General features: G+C 53.8%; 1 protein-coding gene across 1 annotated transcript; it reads right to left on the reverse strand.

The window, feature by feature from the left end:
* Positions 1-397: 397 nt before the first annotated feature.
* SRF (serum response factor) lies at positions 398-11,666 on the reverse strand. The gene is made up of 7 exons (XM_079779784.1): positions 9,757-11,666; positions 7,904-8,170; positions 6,057-6,318; positions 5,384-5,503; positions 3,990-4,181; positions 3,541-3,617; positions 398-2,806 (listed from the first exon to the last, which is right to left on the reverse strand). Exons 1-7 carry the CDS (start codon positions 10,267-10,269, stop codon positions 2,711-2,713), a joined length of 1,527 nt encoding a protein of 508 aa, XP_079635910.1. The 5' UTR covers positions 10,270-11,666; the 3' UTR covers positions 398-2,710.
* Positions 11,667-12,862: the final 1,196 nt, after the last annotated feature.

Here is a 12,862-nt window from a genome sequence, read left to right on the forward strand (position 1 = left end):
CTCTGGGTGTGCCGTCATCCCCCTGAAACCTAGTAACCCACACTCCCACCTAGGGCTGTCCTCTGAGGTTTTATTAGGTCACGTGGCCATGAGTTTTCCCAAACCCCTCAGCAATGCTTTAGATTGGTAGAGTCAGTTTCTATTAATTAAAATTGCTTATCTCTGTGTTGACCTAAGCACCCAGCAAAGCCAAGCACGTAGATAAGATCCCCAGCCCAGCGAAATGTTTCTTAAATTAAATCGTTCAGAGTTTAACAGCGCAAAGCACTCCTTAGTATTGCTGTTGTTTTCATCAAGCAACTAGGCTTCCTTCTCAGAGAAGCAGCTTTTGGGTTTTAATTCCTGTTCAGACCCCCATCCCTCCCTAGATGGAAAAACAGAGGCAAAGATCCCACAGTCTGTGCACAAAAATGATACATTTATTGAAAGAGTAATTTTTTTTAATACAAAAGAAAGCTCTGTACATAGGACTGTGACCACGTCCACTATTCCTGGGTCAGCATCCCAGGGAAGTAGAAATCACTGACATACACACCCCACATTCACACACACATTCACTCAAGCGCAAGCGCGCGCGCGCGCACACACACACACACACACACACACACACACACACACACCCCAGAGCCACCAAGGAAGGGAAACACCAAGGGTTGCTGCACATATAAATGCCACCTTATCCCTGATGCACGCATGTTCTCCCAAGGCCATGCTCACACAACACACACTATAAGCACTTTGCCTGATTCACTCACTGGGTCTGTCTTTTGTGGGAAGGAGAGGAGGAATTCATCAAGGTCTCCTCCCCTGGTGGGGGAGTTGGAAAGTGAGTGAGTGAGGGTGGAGTGAAACAAGAGCAGAGAAAAGGGCTGGGCAGTTACAGACCTGAGTCCCAAGCCCCCCCACTCTCTGGCCCCTGATTTGCCATGCCCCAGCCTTGTAAGCCACCCATAAGCCCCAGCTCTCTCCAGGAGAAAGCCCAGAAAGGTGACTTCTATCTTGGCACCCGAAATTGGGGCAAGACAGCAATGGGGGTTAGAGGTTAGGGGGTACTCAAAAAATGTTGGCAAATCATCCCCTTGATAACTAGGCTGTGCGTAAAATCTCCCCCCACCCCTTCACCTAATCACAGAAGCAGGCTTGTTCCTACTGAAGGCAGTCATAGGGTTAATAAAACTCCACCCAACTGCTGCCCTGTTCTGAAAAAGCTTCCTTTCTGGATATTGGGGGTGAAGATGGGCTCTGACACAGGGTAAAAGACCCTCCCCGTGTTGGCCCACCCTGAAGGTCTACCCCAAAGGGGGGAGGGGGTGGGGCACGGCCCCTGTACAAATTACATAAATACTGAGGTTACACTTAGAAAAATAAAGTCATTTTCTTCAAGGCTTTTTGTCTTAATTTTAAAAAGTTACAGTAGCTGCTCACTCCCTGGGAGAGCTGCCCACTTCTGGTTCCCCTATCACTGCACTCAGCCAAGAGCTGCTCCCATTTTTCTGACCCCCTTTCCTGCCTCTCACCCCCTCCCAGATCCCACCCTGCTCACTGCAACTTGGACCCCAAGCAGCTGCAGGCCTGGGGAGCACAAGGCTGCAATGCCCATGCATGTGGCACAAATGAAGTCAGTTTCCTCTGACACCCCACCATTTGGTCTCCCTCTTCCCTCTCCCTAGCAACAGCCCTGGAGGGCAAAAAAAGAGGCCCAGAGCTGTGGGTCACCCTCCCCATCCCATTGTGGCATGGCCTGAGGGCCCCTCCCCCGGTTTTCTCCTGGAAATAACCCAGGACCGGGCAATCCCAGAATCTCCCCCACACACTGGTGGGCCCCAAGCTCAGGGGGTGGCTCTGTCCCCAGAGGCCCAGCCAGTTCTGGGGAGCCCTGGGCTCCCCAGGGAAGGGGAGCTTGGGCAGGGAGGGGGACGAGAAAAACTCCATAAAAAAAAGTTAAATATTTTAAAAATATATATTTATAGATTTGTTTTCACTTCGTCTCCTCAAATAAAAAGTTCAAAATCAACTTTAAGTAAAGCAGCTGGGAGGAGAGGGGGGGAAGACGGGGAGAAGGAACAATGATGGTTCCCTCCAACCCAGGAGCCCCTGGAGTTCCCACGGGAGCGGCAAGGCAGGGCAGACGGCCCCAGGGACCTGCTCCCTGCACAGGCCCAGCTACTTGGAGCTGTAGGGGCTGCGGGCGGGTAGCATGAGGGAAGAAGCCCCGTCTCCGCAGCTGGCTCCCTGGAGAGGGCTCTACTGACCCAGCCTGTGGCAGACACAGTACTGACATGGGGTCAGCATTGAGGCTGGACAGAGGACCCCACTGCTTCCTCGAGGTGGGGGGAGGGGGGAGGGAATGGTACCTAGTCCCACAAAGATCTGTTGTGGTAGGTGGGCCACGGTCCCACTGGGAAAGCTAATACTCATGGCAAACATGGAGCCAAGCTGGCAAGGGAAGTCTGAGGAGGGAGGGCAGCCCCACCATCAACAGAAATGGGAGGTGGAGCCAGAAGGAGGGGAGAGTGAGGGAGGACGGGGTGGAGGGTAGGCTGGCCCATTTCTTTGGCTGGAGTGAGAGGGCTCAGTCCTGTGGCTGCCCACTGCTCCTCCCCGCCTCCCTCCTGCGGCCCGTCAACATGTGTGTGAAGAAAACGTGAAAAGGCAACAATAAATAAGTGGTGCCATCCCCTGGGCCATCTGTCCAGGGCGGCAGGGCAGATCAGTCACTCTTGGTGCTGTGGGCGGCGTCCAGGTTCACCACCTGTAACTCGGTGAGGTTGCTGCTGCTCCCGGCCTGCTGCCCTATGACAGCCATCTGGAGGGAAGTGGATGTGTAAGGAAATGGGGGCAGGAACAGGTCAGCCAGCTCAGACCTCTGCTTGCCTGCCCGCCCACCACAGGTCTGACCAGGAAAACAGATAGGCCTTCTGGCTAGGAATCTTAGCTTTGACTAACTAGGAATGGAATCCCCAAGATAAAGAAGTAGCTGGCTGGCTGTAGCCAGTTGCTCAGTGGTTAGAGCATTGGCCCAAGGGCTAAAGGGTCATGGGTTCGATTCTGACCAAGGGCATGTACCTCAGTTGCAGGTTTGATCACTAGCCCTGGTCAGGGCACATGCGGGAGGCAACCAATTGATGTGTCTCTCTCACGTCGGTGTTTCTCTCTCTGTCTCTCCCCCTCCCTTCCACTCTCTCTAAAAATCAATGGAAAAGCCCTAGCCAGTTTGGCTCAGTGGACTGAAGGGTCTTGGGTTCGATTCCGATCGAGGGCATATGCCCAGGTTGTGAGCTTAATCCCAGTAGGGGGCATGCAGGACGCAGCCGATCCATGATTCCCATCATTGATGTTTCTCTCTCTCCCTCTCCCTTCCTCTTTGAAATCAATAACAATATATTTTTAAAAAATAAAAATAAAAAGAGGACTTGGAAAAAACTAAAAAATAAAATAAAATCAATGGAAAAACATATCCTCGGGTGAGGATTAATAATAACAAACAAACCACACAAAGTAGCTGGCTGGCTGGGATGGGGGGAAGGGGCTCCCACCTACCTGGTGAAGCTGAACTGCAGAAACAGGGATCTGCACTGTCCCAGATGGTGCTGTCAGGAACACCTGGGGGACGCCACCTGCATTGGGAAGTGGGAGATACTCAAATTGCTTGCTCAAGAGAAACTTCCAGTTATTGGAGCTGATAAATGCACAAATGACTGGGTGAGGCTCAGATGTAAATGCCCTAGGGTGAGTGTCCAATTGTGTCCAAGTGTGTGTGTGAGTGTGAGGATTCAAGTGTGCATGAATGTCTAAGTAGACAGGCATGGGTGCCAGAGTGTGTATGCAAGTATCTGTGTGTATATGTGTAGAAGCATGTATGAGCATCCTAGTTTGTGTGGACATATATATCAGGGGTGGGGGAGAAAGCGTGTGTGTGTATGTGTCTGTGTGTGTCTGTATAAGGGAGACAATGGTCCTCCTTTTCTCAGCCCTACCCCCCAACTCACCTTGCTCCTGGACCTGGCTGTGGGACACCTGCATGGTGGATGGCGCCTGGGAAAAGGCATTGAGCACGGTGAGGCTGCCATCAGCCAGGCCCGAGGTGGGTGCATACATCACCGCATGGGGGCTAGGGTACATCATGTGGCCGCCCACAGTTGTGGGTACAGATGACGTCATGATGGTAGCGGGCAAGGTCACTGGCAAATACAGACACATGTCAGTGCGGCTGACCCTGGTCCCCACTGATATCTCCCATCCCACCCCTAGGAATTCCAAGCTGCCGGAGCTCTCTAGCCATTACCCAGGTCAGCAGCCAGACAAGACTCGTTCCTCTGCTACCTGTCATCAACTAAGAAAAGCCTTATTTTTTCTTGAACACAACAGCACCAAACTTTAATTTATCCTACCACATTGTGCTGTTCAATTGTCTATTTGCTGAGTTCTCTGTTCCAAGACCCTAAGGCCCTGGGAAAAACAAAGATTACAGTAACTGACCCAACCTAAGGAACCTCAGATACTATTCCCCCTTTAGGGAGCTTCATTATTTTTGTTTTCATCCCTCCTCCTTCTTCCTAAATGTGTGGCTAACAAATGCATCTTTTAAACTAGCACTTCTCAAATGTTAATGTGCATACAGTCACCTGGGGTTCTGGTTAAAAATGTACATTCTGATTTAGTGGGTTTGGGGTGAGGCTTAAAAGTCTGCATTCCTGCCCTAACCGGTTTGGCTCAGTGGATAGAGCGTCGGCCTGTGGACTGAGGGGTCCCGGGTTCGATTCTGGTCAAGGGCATGTACCTTGGTTGCGGGCACATCCCCAGTAGGGGGTGTGCAGGAGGCAGCTGATTGATGTTTCTCTCTCATTGATGTTTCTAACTATCTCTCCCTCTCCCTTCCTCTCTGTAAAAAAAAAACCAATAAAATATATTAAAAAAAAAAAAAAGTCTGCATTCCTCTCAAGCTCCAGGGTGATGCTGGTCCTCCATAGATCACACTTTGTATAACAAGGTTGTAAATAACAAGAACTTAAAAGTAACTTTATTCTGAAAGTGTTTCATCATATCTGGAATGACTAGAGACGCTGAGGAGAATTATGGCTACTCTAACCCTAGGACACCCTCCCACAAGGAGATATCTGCCCTATAAATCCTTCCTGGTAACTAAGCAAATGTGAACCTTTGGGCAAGTAACTTCTCCTTTCTGGGCCTCGGGCTTCTCATCTGAATGAGGAGGAGGGTGGCTTCAATGGTCCCTGATTTCTTCTTTGAATCCACAGCCCTACTGCAGGGCAGGATACAAAACCCAGCCACCCCCACCTGACTTTCTCTTAAGGATTAGGATAAGGGTTAAGCCAAAAGCCTCAGTCTCCACATGAAAAAATGACAGAGCTTCAAGCTATACCTGTCCCGCTGGAGGAGGTCTGCGTGAGGTCTGTGCTGCTGTCGCGAGAGGGAGACGCTTGTTGTGGGGCCTGGTGCACCTGAATGGCCTGCACTGGAACTTGCTGGGCTACTGCCCCACCTATGAGACACAGAGACTTACTTGTGCTCCGTCCTACCCAGCCACCACCTGCACCAAGCACCCTCAAACACCCACATGCCCAGGGTCTGACACACTGCTGCCCAATTCCCATCACTATCTTTTGTGGGAGCCAAAAAGGCCCTTGCTGTCCTGAATCTTGGTCTCCAGGGGCTTCTATACTCTGCTTTTGCTCTTCCCACCTCCTCCCGTCCTGTGCCTTGCCTCTTTCCTTTTCAGGGAGTTGGTATTGACCCATCAGGGACATGATCTGCCCTCTAGTCAAGGTAGGGAAGTGACAGAATGTCTACTGTCCCTGTGGCAATGGGGGACCCAGGGCTGGGCTGGCTAGACAAGGACAGAGCTTATGGCTGAAACTTACTGACAAGGATAATAGAAGTTCCAATGGGGAGAGGCATGCTTGCCAACGGGACACAATAGGCTTCTCTCAGGCCCTGGCCCCCTGTTCACCCTCCTTCTGAGCAGGGGAAGAGGTTCTCCTTGTGCCAACCCTAAACCCACTCTTCCCATGCTCAATTTGCCCCTTGTGACTCACCAGGCATGAGGGTGAAGCTGGTAGGCAGCTGCATGAGGCCCCCAGAGGAGACAGGGCCACTGCCTGTACTCTTCAGCACAGTCCCGTTGGCACTGCTGACAGCACTGGGACTGACACTAGCAGACACTGGTGCCAGGTAGTTGGTGATGGGGAAGGAAGGGCCGCTGCTGACTTGCATGGTGGTAGAGGTGCTAGGTGCTGTTTGGATGGTGGAGGTGGTACCCGGCAGGTTGGTGACTGTGAACACTGGTTTCAGTGAGTCCTACACCCAGAGTAGAGATGGAGCAGTGAGCCTCTACCAGACCCTGACCCTGCAGAAGCTTAATGCAGATTGACAGCCCAGACTGGAACCAGGGTGCTTGGGTTCAAATCACACCTCTGTCGTTTATCTGCTGCCTGGTCCATGGGCAAGTTATTGAACTGCTATGCTCCAGTTTCCTGTCTATGAAAGGAGGATAATACCTACCCCATAGGTGTTGTGAAGAATAAATAGGTTAACATACTTAAAGAAGTTAGAACAATGCCTGGCACATAAAAAGAGCAGTAAGTATTTGCTGCTCTTATTTATCATAAGATAATGATAAATATGATTATCATAATTCCCTGAGTTCTGCCCCAATGGACTATGGCCATCACCTTGGCTGGAGGATCAGGACACCAGGGGTCTGTTCCCAGCTTTGGCAATGACCATTTGTGTGACCCTGGGAAATTACTCACTCTTTCTGAGCTTCAGTTTTCTTCTTCTGTAAATATGAGAGGACTGGGCTACTGTGCCCTCTTTAAAAGGGTCCTTCCAGCTCATATTTGCCAGGCTTCTGAGATAGGGACCGAGAGTTTTTCAGGGAACTTATGGTTTGAGAGAGATTTTAGGGGGTTGGCACTTTGTGACAAATACTTAAGATTTTAATTACCAAAAGAATTTATTCATCCAGCAAAATTTTCTGGGAATAAGCCCTACTGCTAAGAGTCTAAAAATTATTACAGATGCCACCACTTGAGGGGAAAGTCTAAAGCATTGACTTTCCCCTCGGGGAGCCTTTGTTTTTAGAAGGGGAAGGAGGAAACCGGGGGCTGAGAGCCAAGCCCAGAGGACTGAGGGGCTCTAATACTGGGGATTGGTCAGAGCGGGATGTTTGCTAATCAGCCGCGCTCAAAGCCCCTGATTGGTGAAGGCGTTGCTAAGGCAAACAGTGCCGCTTCCTCCAATTGGCCAGTTAGTGAAGGACCCGGAAGGTGGAGTACCCCAGAGGAACTGGGAAGGAAGCTCCGCCCCCTCTCCTTACCGGGAAAAGGAAGGGGGAGGCGTGACTAGGGCCGGCATCCCTAGCAGCCGGGAATACACTCCCTATGGTGCCCAGGTCCGGACATCCTGAGGAGGTAGGTGACTGGCTAGTAAGGTAGTCTTCGGCCCAGCCAGCCAGCCCACCTGCCGACGGTGCCGGGTTCCCAGGACCCGGGAACCCATGTGCTCACTTCCTACTCTCCAGTGGCCCGGCCTGCCGGGAGGGCTGGGCTAGGCTACGCCCCCACCCCTAGCGGGAGACAGCTGGCGCGAGGAATGCGAGGGCCCTGCCAGGCAGGCGGGCTTCAGGCGGGAGGCCGGCGTGGAGCCGGAGCCCGCCTTATATGGGCACGGAGGCCGCCCGCTTATCTAGTGGGCCGGCCTCCTGTCAGGATAGCGAGGATGGACACCTGCCCCCTAGGATGAGGGGTACTAACCCGGCTCCACTCCTCACCAGTGGGCACCTACCACCTGTCCTTGGTGAGGAAGTGAGAGGGACCCCCTCCCCTCTCTGCCGGCCAAGTCCCTCCCCTTCCTTTCCCTCCGATTGGGGACCCAAACACACCTTGGTCTCCCCGCTGCTGTCGGACTCAGACACCTGGTAGGTGAGGTCTGTCTCTTGAAAGCCCGTGGCACTCATTCTCTGGTCTGTGGTGGGGTCTGAGCGGGGCGGAGAGTCTGGCGAGTTGAGGCAGGTCTGAATCAGTGCCTTGCCAGTCTCACTGGTGATCATGGGCTGCAGTTTTCGAGTGGCAAAGGTATATACATGGCCGGTCTCACTGGCCACCAGCAACAGCACCTGTGTCCCTGTCAGCGTGGACAGCTCATAGGCCTGGGGATAATGGGGAGGAGATGGGTAGGTCAGCAAAACTTGTCTCTACCTGCCTTGGGAGGTAGGGGAGAGGGGTAGTACACAGTGACATCAAGCCCCCGCTCCCATAATGACCTTCCTCTCTAGGGGTGGTCCTACCAGAATATCTGAAGGGGAACCGGAGAGCAGAAAAATGCCATGCCCCTTCTCTGAGGAGCTCAGCAGCCCTGCTGACCTGAAAACAGTACAGCCCCCTCTTGACGAACATAGAACCTCAGTGGACACAGAGGGGCCCAAGCAGCTGCTCCTCACTACAGCTTGGTGCCCAGCCTCACAGAGAGATGGCTCCCATCCCCTCCTCAGTCACAGGACAAGGACGAACTCGCTGCTGTACTAGAAGTCACTACTGTCCAGACCCACACAAGACATTAGGGAGCCACCTAAACTCTAAAATGTCCCATGTTTCTTCCCAGAAACTGCACAGGCACTAACCTGTTGCCATTTGTCTTCTGCCCTATAATACTGTGCTACTCTTTTTTTCTTCCTTTGTCTTGCTACAACAGTGTCTGGACTGATGGGAGATGGGGGCTAGATTACCTGCCATGAGCCCAGAAAGGGGGCCATCAAGGATGGCCCCATGGATGGTATCCTCACAGCCAACAAGGTTCCACAAACCCACCTTGGAAGCAGCTCTGACTTTTATATGGGACAAACAGAAACCCCAGCCAATTTTTCCAGATTTCTAGCTTCTTGTTTCCCAGTTCTGCTTCCATCCTGTCCCATATCTTCTACACCCCAAGACAACTCCTTTCCTCACCCCTTTTCACCAGATAATCTGACAGAAAAGGATTTTCTAGGTGCATCTGCAAACCTCCCTGCCTCCCCACCAAACTCCATGCACAGATTCTCCCTAAAGCTGGAAACCCCACTGGTCTGAAAGACAGATGATTCTGAAGCCTGTCTTACAGGGAGTGTGCAGGCTTCCAGTGGATGCAGTTAAGACACATGGCCATCGCAGCACTTGGTTTGGTCCCTGCGGTTCAGGGCGATCAGTTCTCCTGCCTCGCTCCCTCACCTGGAGCTCTTGAGCCCCATTCCGTCATCAGCCTTGCCTGTCCTTCCAGCTAGTACTACATCGGTGGTGCCCACCTTCCTCCCACGTAGGCTCCCTCATTGTTATACTGCTTCCAGCCTTCTCACCTGCATACCTTCTCTTCTGCTCCCTGGTTTCGGGGAGCCCTTCCCAAACACCAGCGCAATGGACCTACTATTGATCCCTGGATTTCCTTAAACACCTCCCAGCAGCCTCCCAATACCACTCCTCGCCCCTTCACTCGGCAAGGGCCCAGTTCCTCTCCCGCGCCCGTCACTCCCACCTTGGCGCCTTTCCCCTCTTTTCCGGACATTCGCAGCTACTCCCCTCTACCCACATTTCCCTGGCGGCCCCTCCCCTCATCTGTCCCGGGGTAAGAGCCATCTCCTCCCACACACCTCCTGCGGACTCGCCGCCTCTCACCTCCGCCCCGGCTCTGCCTTCCTCCCAGGCTCCCCCTGCGCGTCCCCACCCTCCGGGTTCCCCGCGGCCGGCCAGCCTCCCGGTCCCGTACCTTCTTCATGATGCCCGTCTTCCTCTTGCTGAAGGTCGTGTAGCGCCGCAGCTTGTTGTCGATGAACTCCATCTTGATCTTCACGCGGCCCCGCGTCTTCTTACCCGGCTTGGCCCCGCTCACCGGCCCGTAGCCCCCCGCGGCCGCCGCCGCCGCCTCGGGCCCACCGACCACCATGCCGAGCTCCATCTCACTGAGGCTTCGCTTCAGGCCGCGCCGCTCCGCGCCCAGCTCCTCCTCCTCGCCCGACTCCGAGTCGCCCTCGCTGCCGCTGTAGAGGGCCCCCGCGGTGGGTGCCGGGGTGGTTGTCGCTGCTGCTGCAGCCTCCCGCTCGAGGCGACCCGGCCCGAGCCCCGCGCCGTTCCCGGGGACCCGGCCCCCGTTAGCCCCGCGAGTCCCGCCACCGCCGCCACCTCCACCGCCCGGCCGCCCCGTCGGAGTCCTGTTCAGGCTGCCCCCCAGGGCCGAGCCCCGGCCCAGCGCCGCCGCGGCCCCAGCTTGGGTCGGTAACATGGCGCTCAGTGCAGGAGGACGGACAGGCAGTCAGCGAGGAATTGGAGCCGCCGCCGCCGCCGCCATCGGCTTCCCGGCTCAACCCGGCGCTCCCGCTGTTGCTAGTGCCGCTATCACTGCCGCCGCCGCCGCTGCGAACCCGGGGCCCCTGCACGCCCCGGCCGACCTGGGCCCTCACTTTCTTGCCCCTGTGGCCCGGGTTGCCCCAGGCCGCGCGGAGCGCCCCCTATCCGTATGCTACGGCGGCGCGCCCGGCGGCCGTCAGCGTCCCCCCGGGGGCAGAGGCTGCTGGCCACCGCGGGGACGGCGGGTGGAGGGGGCCGGGACCACGCGCAGGCGGCGAGGGATCCCCCGACCCTTCCCCCCCATATAAAGAGATACAATGTTTCCTTTTATGGCGAGGCCGCTCCTTATATGGTGAGCCCCTAAGCCCCCGCCCCATTGGTCCACCGTTCCGGCACCTCCGCTCCCCATTGGCCCACAGGGGGCGCCTATTTGCATAAACATCCCGAACTCGCTGCAGTCCTCGGGCGTCAGACCGCGACTCCGAAAGGGGCGGAGCCGACGTCTCTTAAAGGAAAGGGAGAGGAGGTACGACTCCACCCCCCTGACCAGAGAGTGGTAGAAAGAATTGGGAGGGACCTGCGGAGAGGAAACCTAGGAGCGGACTGGAGCGCAATCTTGCGGAGGAGAGGGAGCACACTGGGAACCCGGCACTGGAAGGGCTGGAGACAAGCACTGGGGTAGTTCCTGAGTGCATTGTGCGGGCTGCAGTAAATGATATAACAGCCCAAATTCCACCGGAGTGCAGGGACTGGAGCATTTACCCACGCCTTCCTGAGGGAGGCAACGGAACTGGCCGAGTGGCGGGGGCTTGGGTCCCTAGTGTCCAGACTGGTCGCCCCCTGGCCACTCGGTTCCAACTCTTACCCTCCCCACCCCCACGCCCAACTTCCTTTCTCTTTCTCTTTTCAAGGCGACGACACTTTCCCACCAGGCCGGCTCTCCAGTCCTCATTCATCATCTTCTATACTGGGGGAGGTCTTTGGCAGACGTACATCTGGAAAAGACCGGGGAGATAGTCTGCCTCCCCGATGGGGGCAGGGGAGGAGAGATGGAGATCAGTGAAGACTTCCAGCTGCGGGATGGGATGGGGAGGGGGTGGTCCCAGGGATAAAGCCCACCCTTCAGCCAGTGCAGAGGCCTGGGAAAAAGTGTAGCCGAGCAGAAAGTTTAAGCAAGCCAGCAAGCGCGCACACACACGCCCTTCTCTGCAAAGCCCATAGGAGAAGAAGAAAAGTTCCAACTAGGGTGCTGCAAAGGCCAGGTTCAGGGTCTCGTTCTGGGCCTTAGCTCCAAAGCCGTGAAAATAGCTTCGGCTTTGCTGTTACATAAATTATTCAAATCTGGAATCTTTCTCTTCCTAGCCGTGTGCCAGAAACAAGTGTCTGGCCTCTCCAAACTTCATATTCCTCATTGTTGGGACCCATCCCATGAGGCTCTTAATGCAGATTAAATGAGATGAAGACTAAAGCACAAAGGAAGTGGTCGTTAATAGGAGCTACCTGGGACAATCAGGGCATCCCTGAGATGAACATCCTCTGTGTGTGATAGGGTGGGAGAGGGTGATGATTCCTACCTTAAAAAGTGGTGAAGATTAAGAGGTAGTGAAGGAAATCAATTTAGTGTACTGCAACCAGCATTTAAAGTAAATGAGTATCACAAGAAGCAAGGGTAAAATATTGTTGCATAAAACTCTTGTTCCCATTATTTTGGGGTTGAACCCTATAAAATTTCTCTTTTATAGGTCAAGAAGGTGGGATAGCGTCATACATATGGTTCAACACGTGTGTACTGGATGACGTCAACTGCATATCTTACTGGGTCCCAGTCCCAAAACTGAGAAATACTGAAATAAAGTATGTTCAAGTGTTTTTGTGAGCTATGTGTGTATATACATATATATATACACAACTATATTAAAAACATGGACTCATTCATCAAACCTCTAAATAAAGGAATTAAGAGCCCTCCCGTTTCCCTTTTCCCAGTAGTTTTAAAGAGCTCTTTTTCTTTTCCTAATTTAGTCTCCACCACAGGCAGTTAAGCATATGGAATGTGTTAGTTCAAGAGGAAGAACAGGTCAAATAGATAAATAGGTTACAGAAGGGCTTCAGGGCCACAGATGGTGCTTGGGACTGGGATTTGAGCAACAGTTCTACCATCACAGCCCTGTGGTCCGTTCCTGCCTGACTTCTAAAGGCTTTTCTGTGGGAGACCCCTAGTTTAGACGCAGCAGTGGCACCCCAGAAGACAACTGCTGCCTGCCACATCCACTGGGTAGCGAACAATTCTCCGCTTTCCTTCAAAAGGCTGCCCTCTTTCCAATTCCACCCAACCCCTGGGCTATTGCACACCAATGTTAGTACAACTCCTTGGGACGGCTTCATCTTCACAGCCCCTTGTTACCACTGGGCAGGCTCCCCCTCCCCCACGCCCCCCCCCCCCGCCCCCGCCAAACTATGTTGGCTTACTGCAGGTTCAGAAGCTAAAACTGTTAATGTAGATCAAGTCAATAAAAAAAAACCGGTTC

Source organism: Cnephaeus nilssonii (assembly GCF_951640355.1).
Source record: "Cnephaeus nilssonii genome assembly, chromosome: 9".
In the NCBI taxonomy this organism is placed as follows: Eukaryota; Metazoa; Chordata; class Mammalia; order Chiroptera; family Vespertilionidae; genus Cnephaeus; species Cnephaeus nilssonii.

What these genes read in the sequence shown, in the direction of transcription:
- SRF (XM_079779784.1), bottom strand. Translation starts at nt 10,269, where the DNA reads ATGTTACCGACCCAAGCTGGGGCCGCGGCGGCGCTGGGCCGGGGCTCG. An exon ending in ACAGCAGCGGGGAGACCAAG is followed by an intron (nt 6,319 to 7,903) that starts GTGTGTTTGGGT and finishes CTCTGGGTGTAG; the next exon opens with GACTCACTGAAACCAGTGTT. An exon ending in CAGCTTCACCCTCATGCCTG is followed by an intron (nt 5,504 to 6,056) that starts GTGAGTCACAAG and finishes TGTGTCTCATAG; the next exon opens with GTGGGGCAGTAGCCCAGCAA.